This window comes from Prionailurus bengalensis, chromosome B3 (genome assembly GCF_016509475.1).
Source record: "Prionailurus bengalensis isolate Pbe53 chromosome B3, Fcat_Pben_1.1_paternal_pri, whole genome shotgun sequence".
Classification (NCBI taxonomy): Eukaryota; Metazoa; Chordata; class Mammalia; order Carnivora; family Felidae; genus Prionailurus; species Prionailurus bengalensis.
Window position 1 is genome coordinate 59,152,548 of NC_057355.1, and position 19,873 is coordinate 59,172,420.

The window sequence follows — 19,873 nt, forward strand, 5'->3', positions numbered from 1 at the left end:
AATAAATAAATAAACTTTTAAAAATACCACCAGCATTTTTCACAGAGCTAGAACAAACAATCCTAAAATTTGCATGGAATCGCAAAAGACCTGAATAGCCAAAGAAATCCTGAAAAAGAAAACCAAAGCTGGAGGCATCACAATTCCAGACTTCAAGCTGTATTACAAAACTGTTATCATCAACACAGTACAGTAATGACACAAAAACAGACACATAGATCAATGGAACAGAATAGAGGACCCAGAAATAGACCCACAAACATATGGCCAACTAATCTTTGACAAATAAGGAAAGAGTTTCCAGTGGAAAAAAGACAGTCTCTTTAGCAGTGGTGCCAGGAAAACTGTACAGCAACTTGCAAGAATGAAACTGGACCACTTTCTTACACCATACACAGAAATAAACTCAAAATGGATGAAAGACCTAAATGTAAGACAGGAAGCCATCAAAATCCTCGAGGAGAAAGCAGGCAAAAACCTCTTTGCCCTTGGCTGCAGCAATTTCTTAACACATCTCCAGAGGCAAAGGACACAAAAGCAAAATGAACTATTGGGACCTCATCAAAATAAAAGGCTTCTAAACAGCAAAGGAAACAATCAGCAAAACTAAAAGGCAACCGACAGAATGGGAGAAGATACTTGCAAACGACATATCAGATAAACGGTTAGTATCCAAAATCTATAAAGAACATCAAGCTCAACATCCAAAAAACAAATAACCCAGTTATGAAATGGGCAGAAGAGGGATGCCCGGGTGTCTCAGTTGGTTAAGCATCCAACTTCAGCCTAGGTCATGATCTCACTGTTCCTGAGTTCAAGTCCTGAATTGGGCTCTGTGCTGACAGTTCAGCATTGGGATGCTTCAGATTCTGTGTCTCCCTCTCTCTCTCTGCCCCTCCCCCACTCAGTTTTTGTCTCTCTCAAAAATAAACATTAAAAAAAATTTTTTTAAAGAAATGGGCAGAAGACATGAATAGACACTTCTCCAAAGGAGACATCCAGATGGCTAACAGACACATGAAAAGATGTTCAACATCACTCATCATCTGGGAAATACAAATCAAAACCACAATGAGATACCAACTCACACCTGTCAGAATGGCTAACAAGTCAGGCAACAACAGATTTTGGCGAGGATGCAGAGAAAGAGGATCTCTTTTGCACTGCTGGTGAGAATGCAAACTGGTGTAGCCACCCTGGAAAACAATATGAAGGTTCCTAAAAAAATTAAAAGCAGAACTACTCTGTGACCCAGCAATTGCACTACTAGGTGTTTATCCAACGGATATAGGTGTGTTGTTTCAAAGGGGAACATGCACCCCAATGTTTATAGCAGCATTATTGACAATAGCCAAAGTATGGAAAGAGCCCAAATGTCCATCAATGTATGAATGGATAAATAAAATGGGGTATATATATATATATACAATGGAATATTACTCAGCCATCAAAAAGAATGAAATCTTGCCATTTGCAATGGTGTCGATGGAGCTAGAATGCATTATGCTAAGCGAAATGTCAATCAGAGAGAGAAAAATAATATGTGATTTCACTCATATGTGGAACTTAAGTAACAAAACAAATGAACAGAGTGAGGGGGAGAGGAGAAAGGGAAACAAGAGACTCTTAATAATAGAGAACAAACCGAGGGTTGATGGAATGAGGTGGGTGGGGGATGGGTTAGATGTGTGAGGGGTATTAAGGAGGGTACTTGTTGTGATGAGCACTGGGTGTTGTATGTAAGTGATGAATCACTGAATTCTACTCCTGAAATCAATATTGCACTGTATGTTAAGTAACTAAAATTTAGAAAACATAATAAATACAGGATATGGGCACAGAACCCAGCTCACTCAGGTGTTAGATGAGGCTCAGGTGGGTCTTAGGTTTTTGCCTACCAGCTGTACTGATGTGCTTATTTTTGTTGTTGTCTTGTTTTCTTATTACTCCTGAGCTTTTGAACCTGTTTTCCACTGGAGTACCCAAGAAGATAAAAGATTGTCTGGGTAACTCATGCAAATGGGTTTTAACCTTGAAGATCTGGCTTCTAAATTCACAGGGGTCCCTCATCAGTTAGAGCTAGGAGGCAGATTTTAACTCACAACACCCAGTGAAAGGCAAGCATTATCAGGTGCACTGTTAGGATCTACAAGTGCACTGCCCAAGCGCTGAGATCTTGGTTCCTGGCAAATCTCCTCAGGATCCCCCCAGGGCTTTCCAATCCAATTTTGATGAATCAAAACCTAGGGACTGAAGGGAACATAACCTCATAACGCTCCTATGAAGGGTGTGGAAAACAGGGATCCTTTTAACAAATACCTACTCCCAAATATCAATCCCCATAATCTGTACTCACAAACTTGGTGGTTAAAAATGGAATTTATGTCTCTTGCCATTTCAAGAGTTTTCTCTATTATTAGATTATATTCTCATACTTCTATCAAGGTGCAGTGGTTGGGGGGATGCTGGCCCTTTAAGGGGGCAGCAAAGGAGGGGCTGGGACTCTTAAAGCCAGGGCAGCAAGCAAGCCAGGCCTAGGCTGCCATGGCTAAACTAAGTGGAAAGAACAGCAACAGTCCAGTGGTGGGTGTCAACAACAAGGCAGCTGTGAGGCCTCCAGGCCAAGTGTGCATCTGTGTGGAAGTGCTTCTCCAATTCCAAACTCTGTCCCTCATTTCTGACCCTTTGCTCCCTGCAGCTGGACTGGTGAGGGCACAGCATGGGGCTTTAAAACAGTCTGAAAGCCCAGGGTCCTGCTTCAAGACGCTGGGCCCAATACTCCTCTGACAACCTTGCCAGGGGGAGATCATGGCTCTTTGAGGATGGATGCCATGACATCCTTACTAAGAAGGAGGGTGTCTCTGGGTTTCTTTCCTGTCTCAGGTTTACCTTCCAGAGGTGGATGGTGTTATCTTACCAGAGGAAACAGCCATGGCGGAAGTCTGCAAGCCTGCAAAGATGACATGTCTTGAAGGTATTGACAATTAGGCTGTGATATCTGGATGAAAAGGCTTGGGGTACAGAGACTTGATGGTCTGGTTCAGTGGATGGATATGGGCCTGGGTGTCCAGAATTATTGGCAGTGACTTCCAAACTCTTTGACTTGCTAGCTACATCACACTGGTGACTGAGGTCACTTTTCTGGGCCCTATTTTCCTCTGCTCCATTGTGAAATTATCAATAACAGCCTTGCAGGACTGCTCAACATTAAAAGGACACATACATGTAAGGTATCTGGTGCATAGTAGGCTAAAATTGCAGGGGGTCCTGATAACTGGAACTTGATTGGTTAAGGAGGCACTCAGGGCTGTTATGTGGGGGAGAGCAAGTGGAGAAACCTGGGGTAGTACATACTGAGGCAATTGGAGAGATATGGAAAGCAAAAGTGGTTGACACCTGTCAGGTTCCATTTGTGCTAGGGGAGTGGTTAAGGGCAGGTAACGAGGGGGTGACATTGTTTGAAGAGGGTGCTGGAGGTGACTTGTAAACAGAGATGCTACTGAGAAGCAGCCTCTCTAGAAAAGACTCTTCACGCCTGAGTCCCCATCTACTCCCTTCTCAGGCCCCCACTTAAACCGAGGTCTGAGCAAGTGCTGTGGCTCCTTAGCTCCTGAGAAGGACCCAGTATCTGCCTCCCAAATGGAAGACGAGGAGGAGGAGGAGGAGATGGATTTGGATCCAGATCTAACCCCAGACCCGGAGGAGGAGGAAGAGGAGGATGAGGAAGAGGGTGATCTCGGGGATCCAGCTGTCCTCAATGCTGTCCACAACACCCAGGTACCAGGACAGGAGGGGGTGGGGTAACTGTTGTCCTGAACCATCTGCGGCTTACAGACTGTTGCTAAATATCCTTCTCTTCACTCCTTTCTAGTCCCTTGCTTTAATCATTTGGCCATGACTACATAACCTCCACACCTTTCTAAGATAAGTTCTGGGTTAACACTTTCTATTTTAGGCTTGAACCTGAGTAGAGACACTCTCCTTCCTTCTTCCTATTTCCCACTTAGTTTCTGATGCTGTCTTCACCTTAAAAACCAGGTCCCATAAGGGTTGTGCATAGCCCATAGGTGCTCGTCCAGCTCCTGGTGCTGAAGGTGAGTTTTCTTTGACCCTAGGCCCCATGTCTTGGCAGTTCATTCCTGGTATTTATTCCCCTGGATTCCCACAACCAGTGGAGAGAGACCAGGGTTCCCAAACAGAAATGAAATCACTGAGCTTCTCCCTCAACCCACTCCTGAGATACCAGTCTTGCCTCCCCTCAAAGGAAGCAGAGAGGTCCTGATCCAGTTGATTTTGATTACAACGGAGGGCCAGGCTTCCACTGTCTTGCATATTGGAAGTGGTTGGCCTTCCCGCACCCCAAACCCAGTGGATGCTGATGACCACATGGCTCTTTCAAGCCTCAGTCTTCCTCCCATTCTAGAGAGGTCTTCTCAACTCCCCTGGAATCAAGGCCTCTGGTGTGTTGGGGATGTCACCTGCTTCCTTGCACTTTCTGTGGCAGGTGAGTCACTTCATTATCCATCCTGTGAGAAAGTAATGGTGTGTGGAGAAGGAGCATGTGGAGTGTACCTTAGTCTGTTCTTGACCTTGCTCTGGAAATGGAGCACCCCAATTGAGGTGCAGGTATGGGAGGCAGGAGATACCTATAGTCTAGGGAAGGTTGTTAAATGGTAGAAGTGGTCAGGGAACAACTGGCCATCCAAGTGAAAAAGGCTAACTAGAGCCATTCTTTCACCTCCCAATGTTTCAGCAGATGAGCAGCATTGAGCTTAGGGCTGGAAAGAGCACCTGCCCTTAGGTTAACTGTGTAATGAGAACATGGCATGGGGTAGAGGAATTGCAGGAAAGCCAACAGGGAGAATAAGAAGACAATTGCAGCTCTGGGGAGGAGGAGTCCAAAAAGAGGCAAAGAAGCATTGCCCCAGTAGCTGAAGGTACAAGAGTCTGAGGGAAGACCATCACAGAGAGGAGAGACCGAGACCGGTGATGACTCACCAGACAGGAAAAGTGCATGCCCCCACACTATCAGGGACTAAGGAGCTGCTCCCTAGGAGGTGACCAACTCTGTTGGGTGAGGTTCTTATGGGAGAAAAGGCAGGTGACAATATAAAGGTGGGAAAGGCATGTGGCAGCAAGAGCAGCATTTGTTGCTGAAGATGCCCTTTTCCCAGACCTCCAAATTCCTCTCTCAGACGCTGGACTACCTCTCTCCTGTTCCTTTCCGGACTACCTTTTCCAGTGCCAGCTCTCCAGCACGACACTTTGGACCTCGACTTCTCCTACCAGACCCAACTCTCTTCTGCAGCCCACCAACCTCATGGCCCCCTAGTTTCAGGTACTGGCTCAGTGAGCTGGGCATCCCAGTGTCTCCCACAGGCTAAACTCTTCTCCACAGGTTCAGAAAGTAGTGGTTTGAGGAGGGGTGGAGCCACTCCACCAACTGCCACAGAAAAACACCTACAGAAACTTAGTAAGAGAAGTGTGTGGTAGGGTCCAGTCATTTTCCCCTCACAGATGAGGAAATAGAGGCCCAGAAGGACTAAAAACTTACTTGAGGTTAGCTGGCATGGCAGAACTCAAGTTAGGACAGAACTCCCAACAACCAGGTCAAGTTGTTTTCTCTTTTGTCAAGATTTCCCGCAGCCAAATTGCAGGAAAATGTATCTTGGAGGGTAAAGTGAGCCCTGCTGAGCTAGGGTTGTGGTGTTTTGTGTGGCTGACTTTGGGGGAGGCACATGAACAGATGGAGTTGCTTTAGATGTCCAACTGAGGTTACCAGATGTCCAACTGGAGTTGCTTTAGATGTCCAACTGAGGCTAACTGAATGGGAGGGCAGGGAGCTGAGTGCTTTCTTTCACCCAGCCCAAGTTTCTTTCTAAGTCTTCCTAGTCATCTGACCCAGCTCCACCCTCAGCACCAACGGATCTTGCAGCTGCAGCAACATAGTCGAACACCAAGGTAAAGCCTGGATGGGCAGCAGGGTTGAGGGCAGCTCGTATGCATGCTGAGTATTCCTATGTGATTGGGCATCTCTCCAAAGCCCCTACACAAATAACACTCTCCCAGTGTTGCCCACCTATGCACTCTGTTCCATCCTGCCCACATGGCTCCACTCCCTGCTTAACTCTCCTTGGGACATTCACTGTGCAGGGGTGGGAAGGTCTAAAGGAATGTTCCTTCTGGCTTAAAGTCCCCCAGCCAAGAAGCCTTGGTCTCAGCAGCCAGACCCTTATGTTAACCTCATGACCCGAAAAGAGAAAGACTGGGTGATAAAAGTACAGATGGTTCAGCTGCAGAGTGAGAACCCCTGCCTGGATGACTATTACTACCAGGTGAGCCCCAGGTGCTCTTCTCTGCCTCTGACCTTGGCGTCAAATGGACCTGGACTCCATCAGCCCTCTTGGGTCATTTTTCCAGCTTTTAGAGGCCATGTCCATTCAGGTGGGAGAGACCATCCCTACAGGATAGGGGCCATATTTTTAAAGCTGACATCCCAAGATCGTTATCCTCTATTCTCCTACACTTCAGACAAATGGGATTATTTACAATTCCCCAAACATTGACATTTTGTCTTCATCCTTTGCCAAGAATTTCCCCTACTCTGCCTTGAAATAAGAACTTTTCTGCCTTTGTACACTTTTGTGGATCTTAGAAATGTCTTGTTATAAACCTTCACCTACTTTGTGCTTTTTTAGATATGATACATGAATCTCCTAAATAGTGGGATTCAATTTGTTGAACTGAATAAATGCCAGCAGAAATTTTCACTCCTTATCCTCTGTTCCCTATCTCCCTTTTATTTATGAGGCAGGTCTTACCTACTGATTTTGGATGTTGTCTAAGCTGTGTTCCACTTTCTGGTCAACTTCTAGGAGCCCCCTACCAAGTTTCCGACCCTTAACCCCTTCCTATTTAGACTAATTTCTTTCTTCCTTTCCACCATGCTTCAAAAACTCTTCTTTCTGCCCAGATCACTGAAAGCAAAATATTTTTATACTCTTGCCTTTTTGGCACTGCTTCTAAGTGAAAGAACTTTATTTAAATCTTTGTTTGACTCACAGTCAGTGGCTTTATTTAGCTTGGGATTTTACAGATTTCTTTGAGAAGATACTAGAGCTGCTGGGCCATTCCTCAGAAGCATAAAACTGGCCTAGAGTGCTATTGGCTACTGGCCAGTTGACAATAGTGCCATCTCTGTACTGCAAGCTCCTCATGGTTCTTCATGCCATCAGATAACTGTAATTTGGGAAAGCACAGGTACAATCACAAAACTAAACAGGGGTTGGGGGCGGAAGATGTGTGCAATGTGTATACTGGGAATAAGGAATGAAAGAAGGTTGCAGATGTTGGGACAGGTTTGCTTCCTGGATTTCCACCTTGCTCTCTGCCTTTTCATCAGATCTGGTGGTGGTATCTAGCTCCTCAAGTCCTTAGTACGGAGACCCCAATACAGATGGCACGATGCCCAACTCAAGATGTCGGCAGAAAGGCCTAAAGTGCCAAGATCATTTCTGAAATGAATGCTGTAGGAAAGGATGTATTAAGAGGTTGCATTTAAGAACCTTAATTCTAAGTTGAGATGAGGATACGTTTTTCTATTCCATGGACTCTCAGGAATATTATCAGAAACTAGAGAAGAAGCAGACAGAGGAAGAACTACTTGGGAGAAGGACCAAGGTTGAATCCCTCAAGCTGGTAACACCTTACATTCAGAAGGCGGAGGCTTATGAGTCAGGTGGGACCAGGGCTGACGTGGTGGGTTGGGATAGACATCCGGATGAACAGAGGGTGGAAAGGGGAAGGGAATGTGTTTTTTTGACTCCTTTTTGTGCAGTGGTTCGAATCGAGGGTTCCCTGGGCCAGGTAGCTGTATCAACATGTTTTAGCCCTCGTCGAGCTATTGATGCTGTACCCCATGGATCTCAAGAGCAGGTAGAAGTGTTAACTCTCCAGAACCCTTTTTGTCTCCCCTGTTTTGGAGAAAGGACTGGGGCATTGTCATGCTTGAGATCAGACTGTGACCTAGGAGTGATAAAGAAGTGTGGTCAGACTTTGTGTTAGCCTTTCTGGCTCAATTTGTAGCTCGCTTGAGGCCTGGGCTGCTGTTATGGAGGTGTGGCTGATGGCCTGGGACTCTCTCCTAGGAGATGGGAGCTGCAAGCAGTCAGAGGCTTCAGGTGTTGTCCCGGATTGAGAAGGTGAGCTATCAAGTCCTTAGGGATGAGTTCCTAATTGACCCTTGAGAATGGAATATTGCTCATATTGACCTCTTCCTCTTTTCCCACCCTCAAATTGCCAGATGTTCATTCAGTTACTAGAGCTAGAACAGGGCCAGAAGGATGGGCCTCAACAGCCCTGCTACTCTGAACAGCAGAGCAACCAGGTTGAGAAGCTCTTCCAGGCCTTAAAGACCCAGGAGCAGAATAATCTGGAGTGAGTGTGGGAGGGTCACACCTCCAGCCCAGGAAGGGCAAGATGAGCAAAGACACTGACTTTGCTTCTGCCCCTTGTTTTCTGGCATGTAGCCAGAGCCCTCTATACAGAGCCCTGAAAATGTTCTCCTTTCTCGCAATGTAGGGAGGCAGCAGATGGCTTCCTGCAGGTGCTCTCCGTGAGGAAGGGGAAAGTTCTGGTGGCAAGGCTGCTCCCTTTCCTGCCCCAGGATCAAGCTGTTAGCATTCTTCTAGCTATCACCCACCATTTGCCCCTCCTAGTCAGAAGGGATGTTGCCGATCAGGTATTGTGGCACTGAGCAGAGGATACTTTTGTGGATGGGTGAGGGATCCTTCCACTTCATCCTCTGTCCCCCACCCCCAGAGGTGCTGGAGAAAGTGCTGGGCAGGGGGAGGTCAACCTGACACCCTCAGGTGGGTGAGTTCCAGAACAAACTACTATAGGAACAACTGATGAACTTTAGGTACAATAAACAAAATACAGGCATGTGTTGGCACAGGTGTGAGTGTGCTGTGGAGGTATGAGAAGATAAGGACTCCCTGAGAAGTGCGAGCCCCATGTCCAACTTTCTTAGGGAAGCCATCCTAAATAAGTGGGTATTGAAGGACCAGTATTCAGATTGGAGAGACATGAATAGTGATAGGCTGGGGAAGTAACCTGACCAGGAAAGTGCCAAAAGCAGGTCAGCAAGAAAAGGGGGTAGAGGAAAAGTAGGAGGAGGTGAAGTTGTAGTGAAATCTGAGAGAGGCACTTACCTTCTTGCAGGCCCTACAAATGTTATTCAAACCTCTGGGCAAATGTATCAGTTACTTGACCTTCCATGAACTCCTCCAAGGACTTCAGGGGTTAATGCTGTTTCCGCCTGGCTCCTCAGAGCGACCAGTCACTGTGATCCTTCAGAACCAGGTAACAGGGTGGAGGCTTTTCTCTTGCCACAGATGGCTTTCAGGTGCTATCACAGGCAAGGAATAAGCAAGGGAGTGCTAACTTTGCATCTTTGCTGCAGTGCTCCTCCATATCTAGTAAGCACTAGGATCACCTGGAAAACTCACAGAACACTGGTTCCTTGGTCTCACCCCTAGAGAGTCTCACTTAGTAGACTTGGAGTGTGGCCCATGTATTTGTTTTTCTTTTTTTTTTTTAATTTTTTTTTTCAACGTTTATTTATTTTTGGGACAGAGAGAGACAGAGCATGAATGGGGGAGGGGCAGAGAGAGAGGGAGACACAGAATCGGAAACAGGCTCCAGGCTCTGAGCCATCAGCCCAGAGCCTGATGCGGGGCCCGAACTCACGGACCGCGAGATCGTGACCTGGCTGAAGTCGGACGCTTAACCGACTGCGCCACCCAGGCGCCCCTGTATTTGTTTTTCTAACAAGCTCCCTGATGGTGCTGAGGTGGACCTTTAGAGCAGAGGTCACCAAACTTTTTTTGTTTGTTTTTGTCTTTAATTTTTTTTTTTTTTAACATTTATTCATTTTTGAGAGTGAGACAGAGCATATGTGGGGGGAGGGGCAGAGAGAGAGAGGGAGACACAGAATCCGAGGCTGTCAGCACAGGGCCCAACGCGGGGTTCGAAATCATGGACTGCCAGATCATGACCTGAGCTGAAGTCGGACACTTAACCGACTGAGACACCCAGGAGCCCCGTCACCAAACTTTATTATCTCTTTTAGTAAAAAGCTCTGAATCATGTCCCCCATGTGCTTGTCTATAGGTCCTACACATGTGAAACTATACTAAGTACATACCTTTATTATGTAAATGGAAAGATAGAAAAACTTAAGTGAAGACTCTACATGTGAAGGTTCTGATACCTTCTAATTACCCCAATGGTATATCTTGTGAACCCCTCTCTGAAGATCTTTGCCTAAAGTAATGCTTCATTCAGTGGGGTCCACAAACTACCTGCATCAGATTCCTGGATCTATTCCTGATGTATAGACTCTGACTCCTGACAGTAGAACCCACAAGTGTGCATTTAATCAACTCTCCACAAGGATCTTCTGGAAACTTGAAAGCAGTGATTTCCTTCTAAAGGTCTGAGAGTTCTTTGGCCAGCCATTGTAAAACCTAACCATTTTACAAGTGTTGTACTCTATTTTTACATGTGAACCTTCCCTTTTAATTGGGAACATGGCAGAGCCAGGAAAGCACTGCTTGCCTATGGTGAGCTCCTCTTACCTTGGATATTCTATCACTTGCAGTTTGGAATTTCTTTGCTCTATGCCCTGCTGAGTCATGGGGAGCAGCTGGTATCCCTAGAGTCTTCTCTTAAGGAGTCCAATAGTGATAATTCAGCTTGGTAAGATCTTATGGCCTTGTAAATACTATGTCAGTACCCCGGGGATGTATAGGCTGAGTCAGATGAGATATTTCCTGAGTGGTATATTCTAGTATTGGGAAGGAAGTTGTATAGAGAAGGGAAGTTGTATAAAGACAGAGATAGAGCATGAGCATGTGAGGGGCAGGGAGAGGGTGGGTGGTACACAGAATCTGAAGCAGGCTCCAGGCTGTCAACACAGAGCCTGACGCAGGGCTCAAACCCACAAACCATGAGATCATGACCTGAGCTGAAGTAAGACGCTTAACCGAGTCACCCAGGCACAACCCCACCCCCCCCACCTTTTTTCAATGTTTATATACTTGAGAGAAGCAGAATGTGAGTGGGGGTGGGGCAGAGAGGGAGACAAAGAATCTGAAGCAGGCTCCTGGATATGAGCTGTCAGGCCACGTGGGGCTCAAACTCATAACCAGTGAGATCATGACCTGAGCTGAAGTGGGATACTTAAACAACTGAGCTACCCAGGTGCTCCTTTTTTTTTTCTTTTTTTTTTTTTTTTTAATATTTATATTGCTCACGCATGAGCATGAGCAGGGGAGGGGCAGAGCGACTGAGAATCTGAAGCAAGGAACTTCAGAGTTCTTAATATAAGAAGGAGCATATGTAAAGCACTAAGCATTGTTTGGCACATAGAAACTCTGCAAATGTTCCCTACAAGCACAAAGGCTGATAGTGGTGGTGGAAAAATAACTAGGAACCTTGGCGTTGAGTTCTGTTTACTACATAAATACAAAGACTCTGAGGTTTTCTGTCTTTTCTGCCCTCCAGGACAGACATGGTGGTTCTGATTGCCTGGGAGATCGCCCATATGCCGACAGCCTCTCTGGCAGAACCCTTAGCCTTCCCCAGCAACCTTCTTCCTCTGTTTTGTCACCATGTGGACAAACAATTGGTACAGCAGCTAGGGGAGAGGATGGAGTAAGTGATGGCAGAAACAAGGTCCTAGCCCCTTGTTCAAGCCCAGTCTAGGTTCTGCACTTAGTTCTTGTTTTAAGCTAAGAATATGAAGGATACCTTGTTTTTAGAAGTTGTTCCAGATACCAGCATTTACTGAGTAACCAGTTGGTCCATATTAGGGCTGTGAGGCCTATTTCTTCAGTCAGACTTTTTAATTTATTCCCAGATGGCTTTCCTCATTTATTATGCTAAACTACTTAAGGGCAAGGATGAATAGAAGCTGAATGGTTAATTGAAGAAATATTTGAGGGACAACTACCCTAAGATAAAAGCATGAACAACATGAAAAGTCACTTGTGTCCTCAGAATTTACCATCTGCTGGAAGGAGTCAGATTCTAATCAAATCACACAAATATTTTAGAAAATATAATTGTTTACAGTTAACATCTGTTCTCTTTGTAGGCTTGCTTGGATCTTTTGATCCAGTTGTTCTGGAACATGTCCATGTAGGAAAAGTTTAATCATCAGACACTAGCTATATGAGCTATGTCTTCAGAGATCCAGAGAGTCCAAGGACATTTCTTATGCCTTGATATATTGAAGGACCCCAACCAAAACATTTTCTTATGCTTGCATTAAAAACCTGTGTGATATGCCTAAAATGGCATGACATGATAAGGTATAATTAAAGAGCTAAAAGAATAATGTGTTCAAACTTGTTATAAGTTAGGAGATGCAACTTGTGAATGACCTAAGAAAGTCCTTAATAAAAGGGACAAGGTCTTGTTATGTCTAACAAAAGTATGACCTGGAAATTTCTTCACTGTTTCCATTTTTTTTCCTGGTGTATTTATTTACTTTGAGAGAAAACAGGGAAGGGGCAGAGAAAGAGAGAGGGAGAGAAAGAATCCCAAGCAGGCTCCAGTGGGGAGCCTGATGTGGGGTTAGAACTCAAAGTGTGAGGTCATGACCTGAACTGAAATCAAGAGTCATGACACTTACCTGACTGAGCCAAACAGGTGCCCCCACTACTGCCATTTTGTATAAAGAGAAAGTAGCCCTCTTTAAGCTAATAGGATTGGCTATAAATATCTCCCTTGGGGTATGAAATGTTTGTTGTTGAATACATGACCTTGTTTGTCAAGTTAAATTAATCACTGGAATCCCTTTTTTGAACCAGACACATGTTAGGTGGTAGAGTAACAGCAGTGAAAACTCCCTGCTCTTCTGAAGGTTACATTCTGGTTAGTCAGGGGCTGATGCAAAACATCAAGTTGTGATCAATACCTTGGTGTGTCAGGAGTGACTGCAGTGTAATGGTCCAGGAAGGACTGTCAACAGTGGTTACAATTAAGTAGAAGGGAAAGTATTCCACACAGAGGAACTACTGAGCACAAAGCTGCCAAGTGAGAATGAATTTAATGTGTTTCAGAAAAAGAAGGAAAAGTATGGCTAAAGTACACAGAGAAGGTGGGAGGGTGATGAGGTTGGAGAGAGGTTAGGCAAGGTATAGATTTATAAGCCATGACTTAAATATTGGAATTTTAACTAATGGGAAGTCCAAATTTTAAACTGGAAAGTGATGTGACTTCATTTTTAGGTCACTCTGGCCTGCTTATTGTTAGAGGAAGAAGGGAGGAAAGCAGAGAAAAATGTTCAGAGGTTTCTTCCATCAGTTCAAGCAAAACTTGAAGAGCAGGGGCGGAGAAAGCAGAGAAGAAATTTGGAGTAGGTCTTGGAAGTAAGAGTTGGCAGACACTGCTGATAGGCTTGGTAACAGTGGGGTTGATAGGCTTGATAACCGTGGTTACTTGAATGACTTCAAGGAAAGTGAATGGTGGGTGCCCCATACTGAAGTGGGGGAAAAAAACAAGGAAAATAGGGCTTGGGGAGGATGGTTAAGAAGAGTCAACTAAGAATTTTCTTAAGGGAATATAAAAACGACAGCAGGTAGTGGTCTGTGTACATTAAGGGAGGATTTCTTTTGAGAATATCATGTGGACTTGGTATAATGTCAAACACCCCAATAAAGGGGGAGAAAGCAATGCAGAAGAGAAAATTTTACATACTCAAAGTCTTAGAACAAGAAGGATGTGAGAAGGATGTGAATCAAAGCACAAACGGAGGAGTTGGCCTTTTGGTTAGCTGTGTGTGAATGTGTTAAAATAGTGATGTTTATTAGACCTTCCCAAATTCCTATTACACACCTCTTCTTTCTTCACCCTCTCTGTTCCGCTCCAGCTCTGAAGATCTTTCATCATACTTCCTTGATAAAAGACTAGTAATGATACAGAAACTCTAGCGCCACCCACCTTTACTACCCTATTTCTTTGCCCTTTACAATGGACATTATTTGACTTCTACATTCAGGTCAACTCCCTAACAAGAGAGCAGTCCACATTACCAAAGACGTGATACCACCCAGGTCCTGTAAGCGAAAATAACAGTAGGATAGTAAAAGCAAAGGAGAGAGAGAGAGGCAGAGAGAGGCAGAAACCGGGTTCCAACAGATGGAAAGCATTTAGAGTAAAAATACAGAGGGTAATGCCCCAGAGCGAGTAAAGTTGCTGCAGCCTGCCTTAAGCCGCTAAATGTGGTCCTTAATTCTTTCAGGGTAGTTAAGCAAACAGCCTTGAGGAAAAGGCAGATGCAGTTTTGTGGGACAGGTTGGTGCGGGCCTCCATAGGCGAGAAATGCAATCAGCCGAGACAGCTCAGCTGTCTATGCCGGAGTCACGAGACGGCGAGCGAGGCGGCTACACTGCGCATGCCCAGGACGCAGATCGGCTCAGGTGACCGGAAGAAATGGCCGGACCAAAATGGCTGCAGAAGAAGCAGCCGGCAGGGCTGCCAGCTGGGGCAGTTGCAGCTCTAAAGCCATGGAGCGGGTTCTACCTATGTTGTTGGTGCCAGTCCCAGCGGAGGCAACACGGCGGCTGGGATCCCGGGCACAGTTGCACAGAGAGCAGGAGGTTCTGGGGAGCCTAACAGCTGCAGGCAGCCTGCAAGTGCTTTCCTTGGCGCCGAGCGGCCGGAGTGGGGGTGCCTGCTGCCTCAATGGTCCCTTTCGGCAGTAAGTGCTGTGGGAAGGCTGGGCAGTGTGGGAGGAGTCCGGAGCCTTAGTTCGGCTGGCCCCAGTGCTCCCCTCCGGGTGTGGGGGTAGCGGGGAGAGTAGTGATAAACACCTGAGAGGTGATCTAGGTGCCCTCTTAGAACCTTTTTCTCGCTTTGCAGCCCCACCCTCCCTTCCCTTGTGAGGGGCGGGGAGGGATTGGGGGTGGGAATAGAGAAGGTATTCAGCTCCTTTGCTGGCCGCAGGGAACCTGGAGTGGGTCCCACCTCGGGCGCTGATAAACTCAGCATAGGTTGATTAATCGTTACTGTGCTGTGTACCGTGCCCATTTTCTTTCAGTTAAATCCCTTAAAGATACCAGTTGGGGACAATCTCTAATTTGAATCATCTTGATACCTTTTTCTTGTGCATGAAACAGCGACTTCCTTCACACACGGACCCTTCCCCCCGCCTGCCTCCCTTCTTCAAGGATAGAGCCTCGTTTGCCCACTCATTTATTGCTTAACAAATATTTATTACACGCTTACTGTTATATAGGAGCAGTGCCCCAGAAGTTGAACAAAATAGCAAAGGTTGCGTGATTTCGGAAGACCGAAAAAAAACCAAAACAAAACACCTAGTTATAATCCTGTACTAACTTTCCACTTGTGTAACTCTCCGGCCAGGAGTTAGAGTTTATGTCATTAAGTTTGAGAGTGTCCTCTGAGTCTTTGGGCTTTTTTTTTTTTTTTTTATACCCTTAAGTTTTATTTACGTGATCTCTACACTCAGCATAGGGCTGGAACTCACAACCCAAGGTCAAAAATCGTATGTTTTCTGACTGAACCAGCCAGGCACTCCTGGGCTCTTTTTAATAACAGAAAACATTTTGGAAACGATCTCCTCTTTAAAACTTAATGTAGTCAAGAGGTGTCTTGTCTTGGAATCTCCAGGTTCTGTAACAGTGCCTGACAGTAGAGATGTGTTTGTTAAATAAACAACTGGTTTACTCGGTTTGGTATTTGTATTTTTTACTCCTGATTTCTAGCTGATAGGAAGAACAATCTCTCCATAACGGAAGTTAGTTTATTCAACTGCGTTAAGTACCTATGGTCACAGTCCCGTAAAGAAAGGAATGAGAGAAAAGCAGAACTCTTTAGGTGTTTGAGACTTAACAGAAGATAAGGCATGTACACATGAAATGAAGGCATTTGTAAACTGCATGAAATTACTAGAAGGAAGAAGGATTAAGAGGGATTTATTTTTTATTTGAATTGAATTTTAATTCAAGTACTTCATAGGGTAAAAAATAAGGATAAATCTATAGTATTCAGGGCTTACTTATCTCAAAGTGTATATGGCCTTTTTTATATGTTGAAATCACTGTACATTCTATAGTTATTTTTATTTAACATTTCTTGTCTTTTCATGTGACAGTATAGTCCATATGCTACTGATGTTAATGGTGTTACTATATTCTTCCTTTTAAATATATCTTAATTTAATATTTTTTGTATTTGACCATTCCTATTGTTTTCCATATTTTCAGTGTAAACAGTCAGGAATTGAGTGTTCCTGAAAAATCATCAGTCCAGGTATAAAGATAGAAATATAAAATGTGTCAATATTTTTCTTTAATAAGGACAAAAAAATCATCTGATTTTTTTTTAAGAAATAAAATTTAACTACTTCTGTATATAAAAAAGATTTTTTTGAACGATAAAGCTTTATCAGCATGGTAGCCTCCTGCCATTCCATTGTTTTCACAATTGGGTCCTTTTATTTTTTTAATTTAGTTTGAAGCTGTCGCATCATTCATTATTCTCTTTCCATCATTACACTGCTATAAAACTTCTATAACTGTGCTGTCTAGCATGGTAGCCGTTAGCTACATGTGACTTAGTGAATTTTAAATATTTCCTCAGTTGCACTATTCACATTTCAACTGTTCAGTAGTCACATGTGTCTGTTAGCTACTGTATTGGACAGTGCAGATATATAGAATAGCTCTGACCAACAGAATGGAAAGTTCTCTTTGTCAGGGCTATTCTATAATATACCATCTTCGAGTCTTCATAGTCTATAAATACTAACAGTCACTTTTTAAGTCATCGAAAACATTTAAGTTAGCAAAACCTACTTTAAGTTTGAGCATCACCTCTTATAAAAAATATACATATTTGGTTGCTGAAACTTATCCTTGTGACTGTTCCTTTAAACATTTCATCAGACAGGATTTAGGAAGATAATTCATCATTTATTGCTCCATGTCCCCTTTCACCAGTCACTCGTATATTGTTAGCCTGAAGGGGGCTCAGGTAGAAGAGGGGCAAAGTCCCAGAGGAATTTACATTCCCTTTAAAGCCAGTATAGGACTAATGCTACTACTCCAAGAATTAAAGAATTGTTCTTTACTCATTCTGCCCTTCTACCCTCACCATTGTGGGTAAATATTACTGTGGATAATAGAATATAATAATCTATGCTTTTTCCTTAGCTTTGTATGGGACGAGTCTCATAAGAGCAGCTCACCAACAGACAAGCCCAAACTGCTTGCTCTTAGTGAGAATTATGAACTGTTTATCTATGAATTTAATTTGAAAGATGGAAGATGCGATGCAACGATTTTGTATAGCTGTAGTGAGGAGACATTGCAAAAGCTCATTGAAGATCAAAATATCAGTAAGTATTTACAGGTGGTCAGTCTGTGACATCACTGTGAAATCTTATATATTCCAGGATAACTTCTTATAGAGATGAAATCAGGGAGGGAGATTCGCCTTGTTAAGTGCAGTAGCCACTACCCACATGAGGCTTTTGAGCATTTGAAGTGTGGTTAATGTGAATTAAGATGTCCTCTAAGTGTTAAATATGTTCCAGGTTTTGCAGGCTTAGGATCAGAAAGTAAAATAACTCATTCATAGTTTTTTGTATTCATTACATGTTGAAATGCTATTTTGGATACTATGGGGTAAATAATATATAAAAATTAGTTTCACCTGATTCTTTTTTTTTTTTTTTTTGGTGCAACTAGAAAATTTAAAATTCCTTGTGCAGTTTGCATTTGTGGCTGATATATTTCTATTGGATAGTGCTGATCGAGACTGGTTACCCAGCTGTTTACTTTATTTCATCCTGAAGGCTGCAGAGAGCAGAAATGAAGCATTCAGCCTTTATATTTAAGCAGTAGCATACTTGACACACTTGATTTTAAGGTTCCTTCTTTTTCTTTTTTTTTCTTTTTTAGATTTTTTTATTTTTAAGTAATCTCTACACCCAACGTGGGGCTCGAACTTACAATGGAAGAGCCACATGCTCTAGTAGCTGGGCCAGACAGGTGCTCCCCATCTTGTTAAAAAAAAAAAAATCTGTGATTGTTCTTGTGAGGTTTCCAGGATAAGTAGGGTTTTTTTGTTTTTGTTTTCTTTAATCTTCTTGTGTACTATCAGACTCGGACCATAAACAGAAGGAACAGAGATATTGTAGGCTACCTTTATTCATCCCCTTACCTACCTACCAGTGACCATTTGATTAGGTGGGTATGAGCAATAACTGCCTAGAGTCGGACTAAGTGCTATGTCTTCTTCATTTGATCTGTTTATGATATGTTTACAAGATCAAAATTGCCAACTGTAAAATTGTTACCAGTGAGTTTGAAATACTATGCTTTTGTTTCCTAGGTATTTCCATATTGTCTTTGAGAATTCTGTCATTTCACGATAACACTTCACTATTGCTCGTCAACAAATGTATCATCGTACACCTTATATTTCCTGAAAGAGATGCTGAGGTTGGAGTATGCAGCTGTTTTACATTACCCTTGCCTGCACAGGCAGTGGACAGGATTATTGACACGCAGCTCTGCAGAGGAATTCTCTTTGTTTTGAGTAGTTTAGGCTGGATCTGTATCCTTGGCAGTAAAGATGTGGATGTGCAGGGGAGGAGAATGCCTTAAAGGATGAGCCTTTTTTAGGCTTTTAGTTTTAGGGACTGGTATATAAGTAGAATTGTTAGATTTTCAGTATAATTCAGGGAAAAAGATCTTTATGAACTTAAAATACTTAACTATATTGTTTTCTATTCCATTCAAATATTTTTTAGTATATACATTTTTTTCCATAGTCATAATGTTCCAACTTGTGTTCTTTTTAAATTATATATGCTCTGTATTACCCATTTATCCAAAACATGCTTATTAAATATCTACTATGTGCTTGTTCCAGAAAGGATTTAGAGGGCTGCTTATGATGTGATGCATACATTTTCATATATGAATATAATCTCCTTATATGATGATTCCATCGTATTAGTGAATCATATGGTTTGCTTAACTACTTTTAATTTGGTTTTGGAAACATTACAGTTTTTGTTTCTAGCAGATCTGTAGATCAGATCATCAGCATAATTGTTTTGAAGACTTGAAAAATGACCCCTTATATGATTTTGGAACTTTTATTTTCTGAATTAAAGGGATGGTTTGTCTATTTTAGATATAAAATAGTCTTTATTAAAATTTCTTTTGTAAAAAATGTCAAAGTGTTGCATTAACTTCATCTTTGTTGCCAGGTTATAGAATGGTGCTGTCCAGCATGTTAGGCACTAGGCTTATATGGCTGTTGTGCACTTGAAATTGGCTAGTGTGATTGAGAAACTGAATTCTTAATTTTACTTAATTATTTTAAATTTGAAAGCTGATACTTGATTCAGTTATTGGAGAACTTTTAAGTATATCTAAGTTCTCAAATGTGAATTTTAGGAAGTTTAAATACAGATCAGGTATTTCCAATGGAAATTTAGTGTCTAAACTGTGGTTTGCTGTAAGTGTAAAATACCAAATTTTGAACACTTATATGAAAAGGTGTAAAATATCCCAATTTTTATGTAAATTACCTGTTGAGATGGTAATATTTTCGATATATTGGGCTAAATAAAATGTATTACTAACATTAATTTCACTGGTTTCTTTTTACTTATTAGGGCTACTAGAAAATTTGCAATGACAAATATGGCTCACATTCTATTTCTCTTGGAAAGCACTGTTGTAGAACAGTAGTGGGAAATATTAGCAGTGTATCAGAGCCTGTTACAGAGTGGATTTTCAGCAAGTATTGCTGAATGAACTCT

General features: G+C 43.0%; 2 protein-coding genes across 2 annotated transcripts in view; both read left to right on the forward strand.

Moving 5' to 3' along the window:
* Positions 1-3,581: 3,581 nt before the first annotated feature.
* PATL2 (PAT1 homolog 2) lies at positions 3,582-14,493 on the forward strand. The gene is made up of 14 exons (XM_043554516.1): positions 3,582-3,777; positions 4,424-4,504; positions 5,196-5,338; positions 5,893-5,961; positions 6,194-6,335; positions 7,618-7,738; positions 7,838-7,935; positions 8,148-8,201; positions 8,303-8,436; positions 8,581-8,740; positions 9,223-9,363; positions 10,664-10,761; positions 11,569-11,718; positions 14,385-14,493. Exons 1-14 carry the CDS (start codon positions 3,640-3,642, stop codon positions 14,491-14,493), a joined length of 1,638 nt encoding a protein of 545 aa, XP_043410451.1. The 5' UTR covers positions 3,582-3,639.
* SPG11 (SPG11 vesicle trafficking associated, spatacsin) overlaps positions 14,481-19,873 on the forward strand; it is a 93,613-nt gene continuing 88,220 nt past the window's right edge. The window contains 3 exon segments of the mRNA XM_043555539.1: positions 14,481-14,770; positions 17,247-17,431; positions 18,430-18,654. Of these exon segments, the coding sequence (XP_043411474.1) occupies positions 14,517-14,770; positions 17,247-17,431; positions 18,430-18,654 (664 nt within the window). The 5' untranslated portion in view covers positions 14,481-14,516.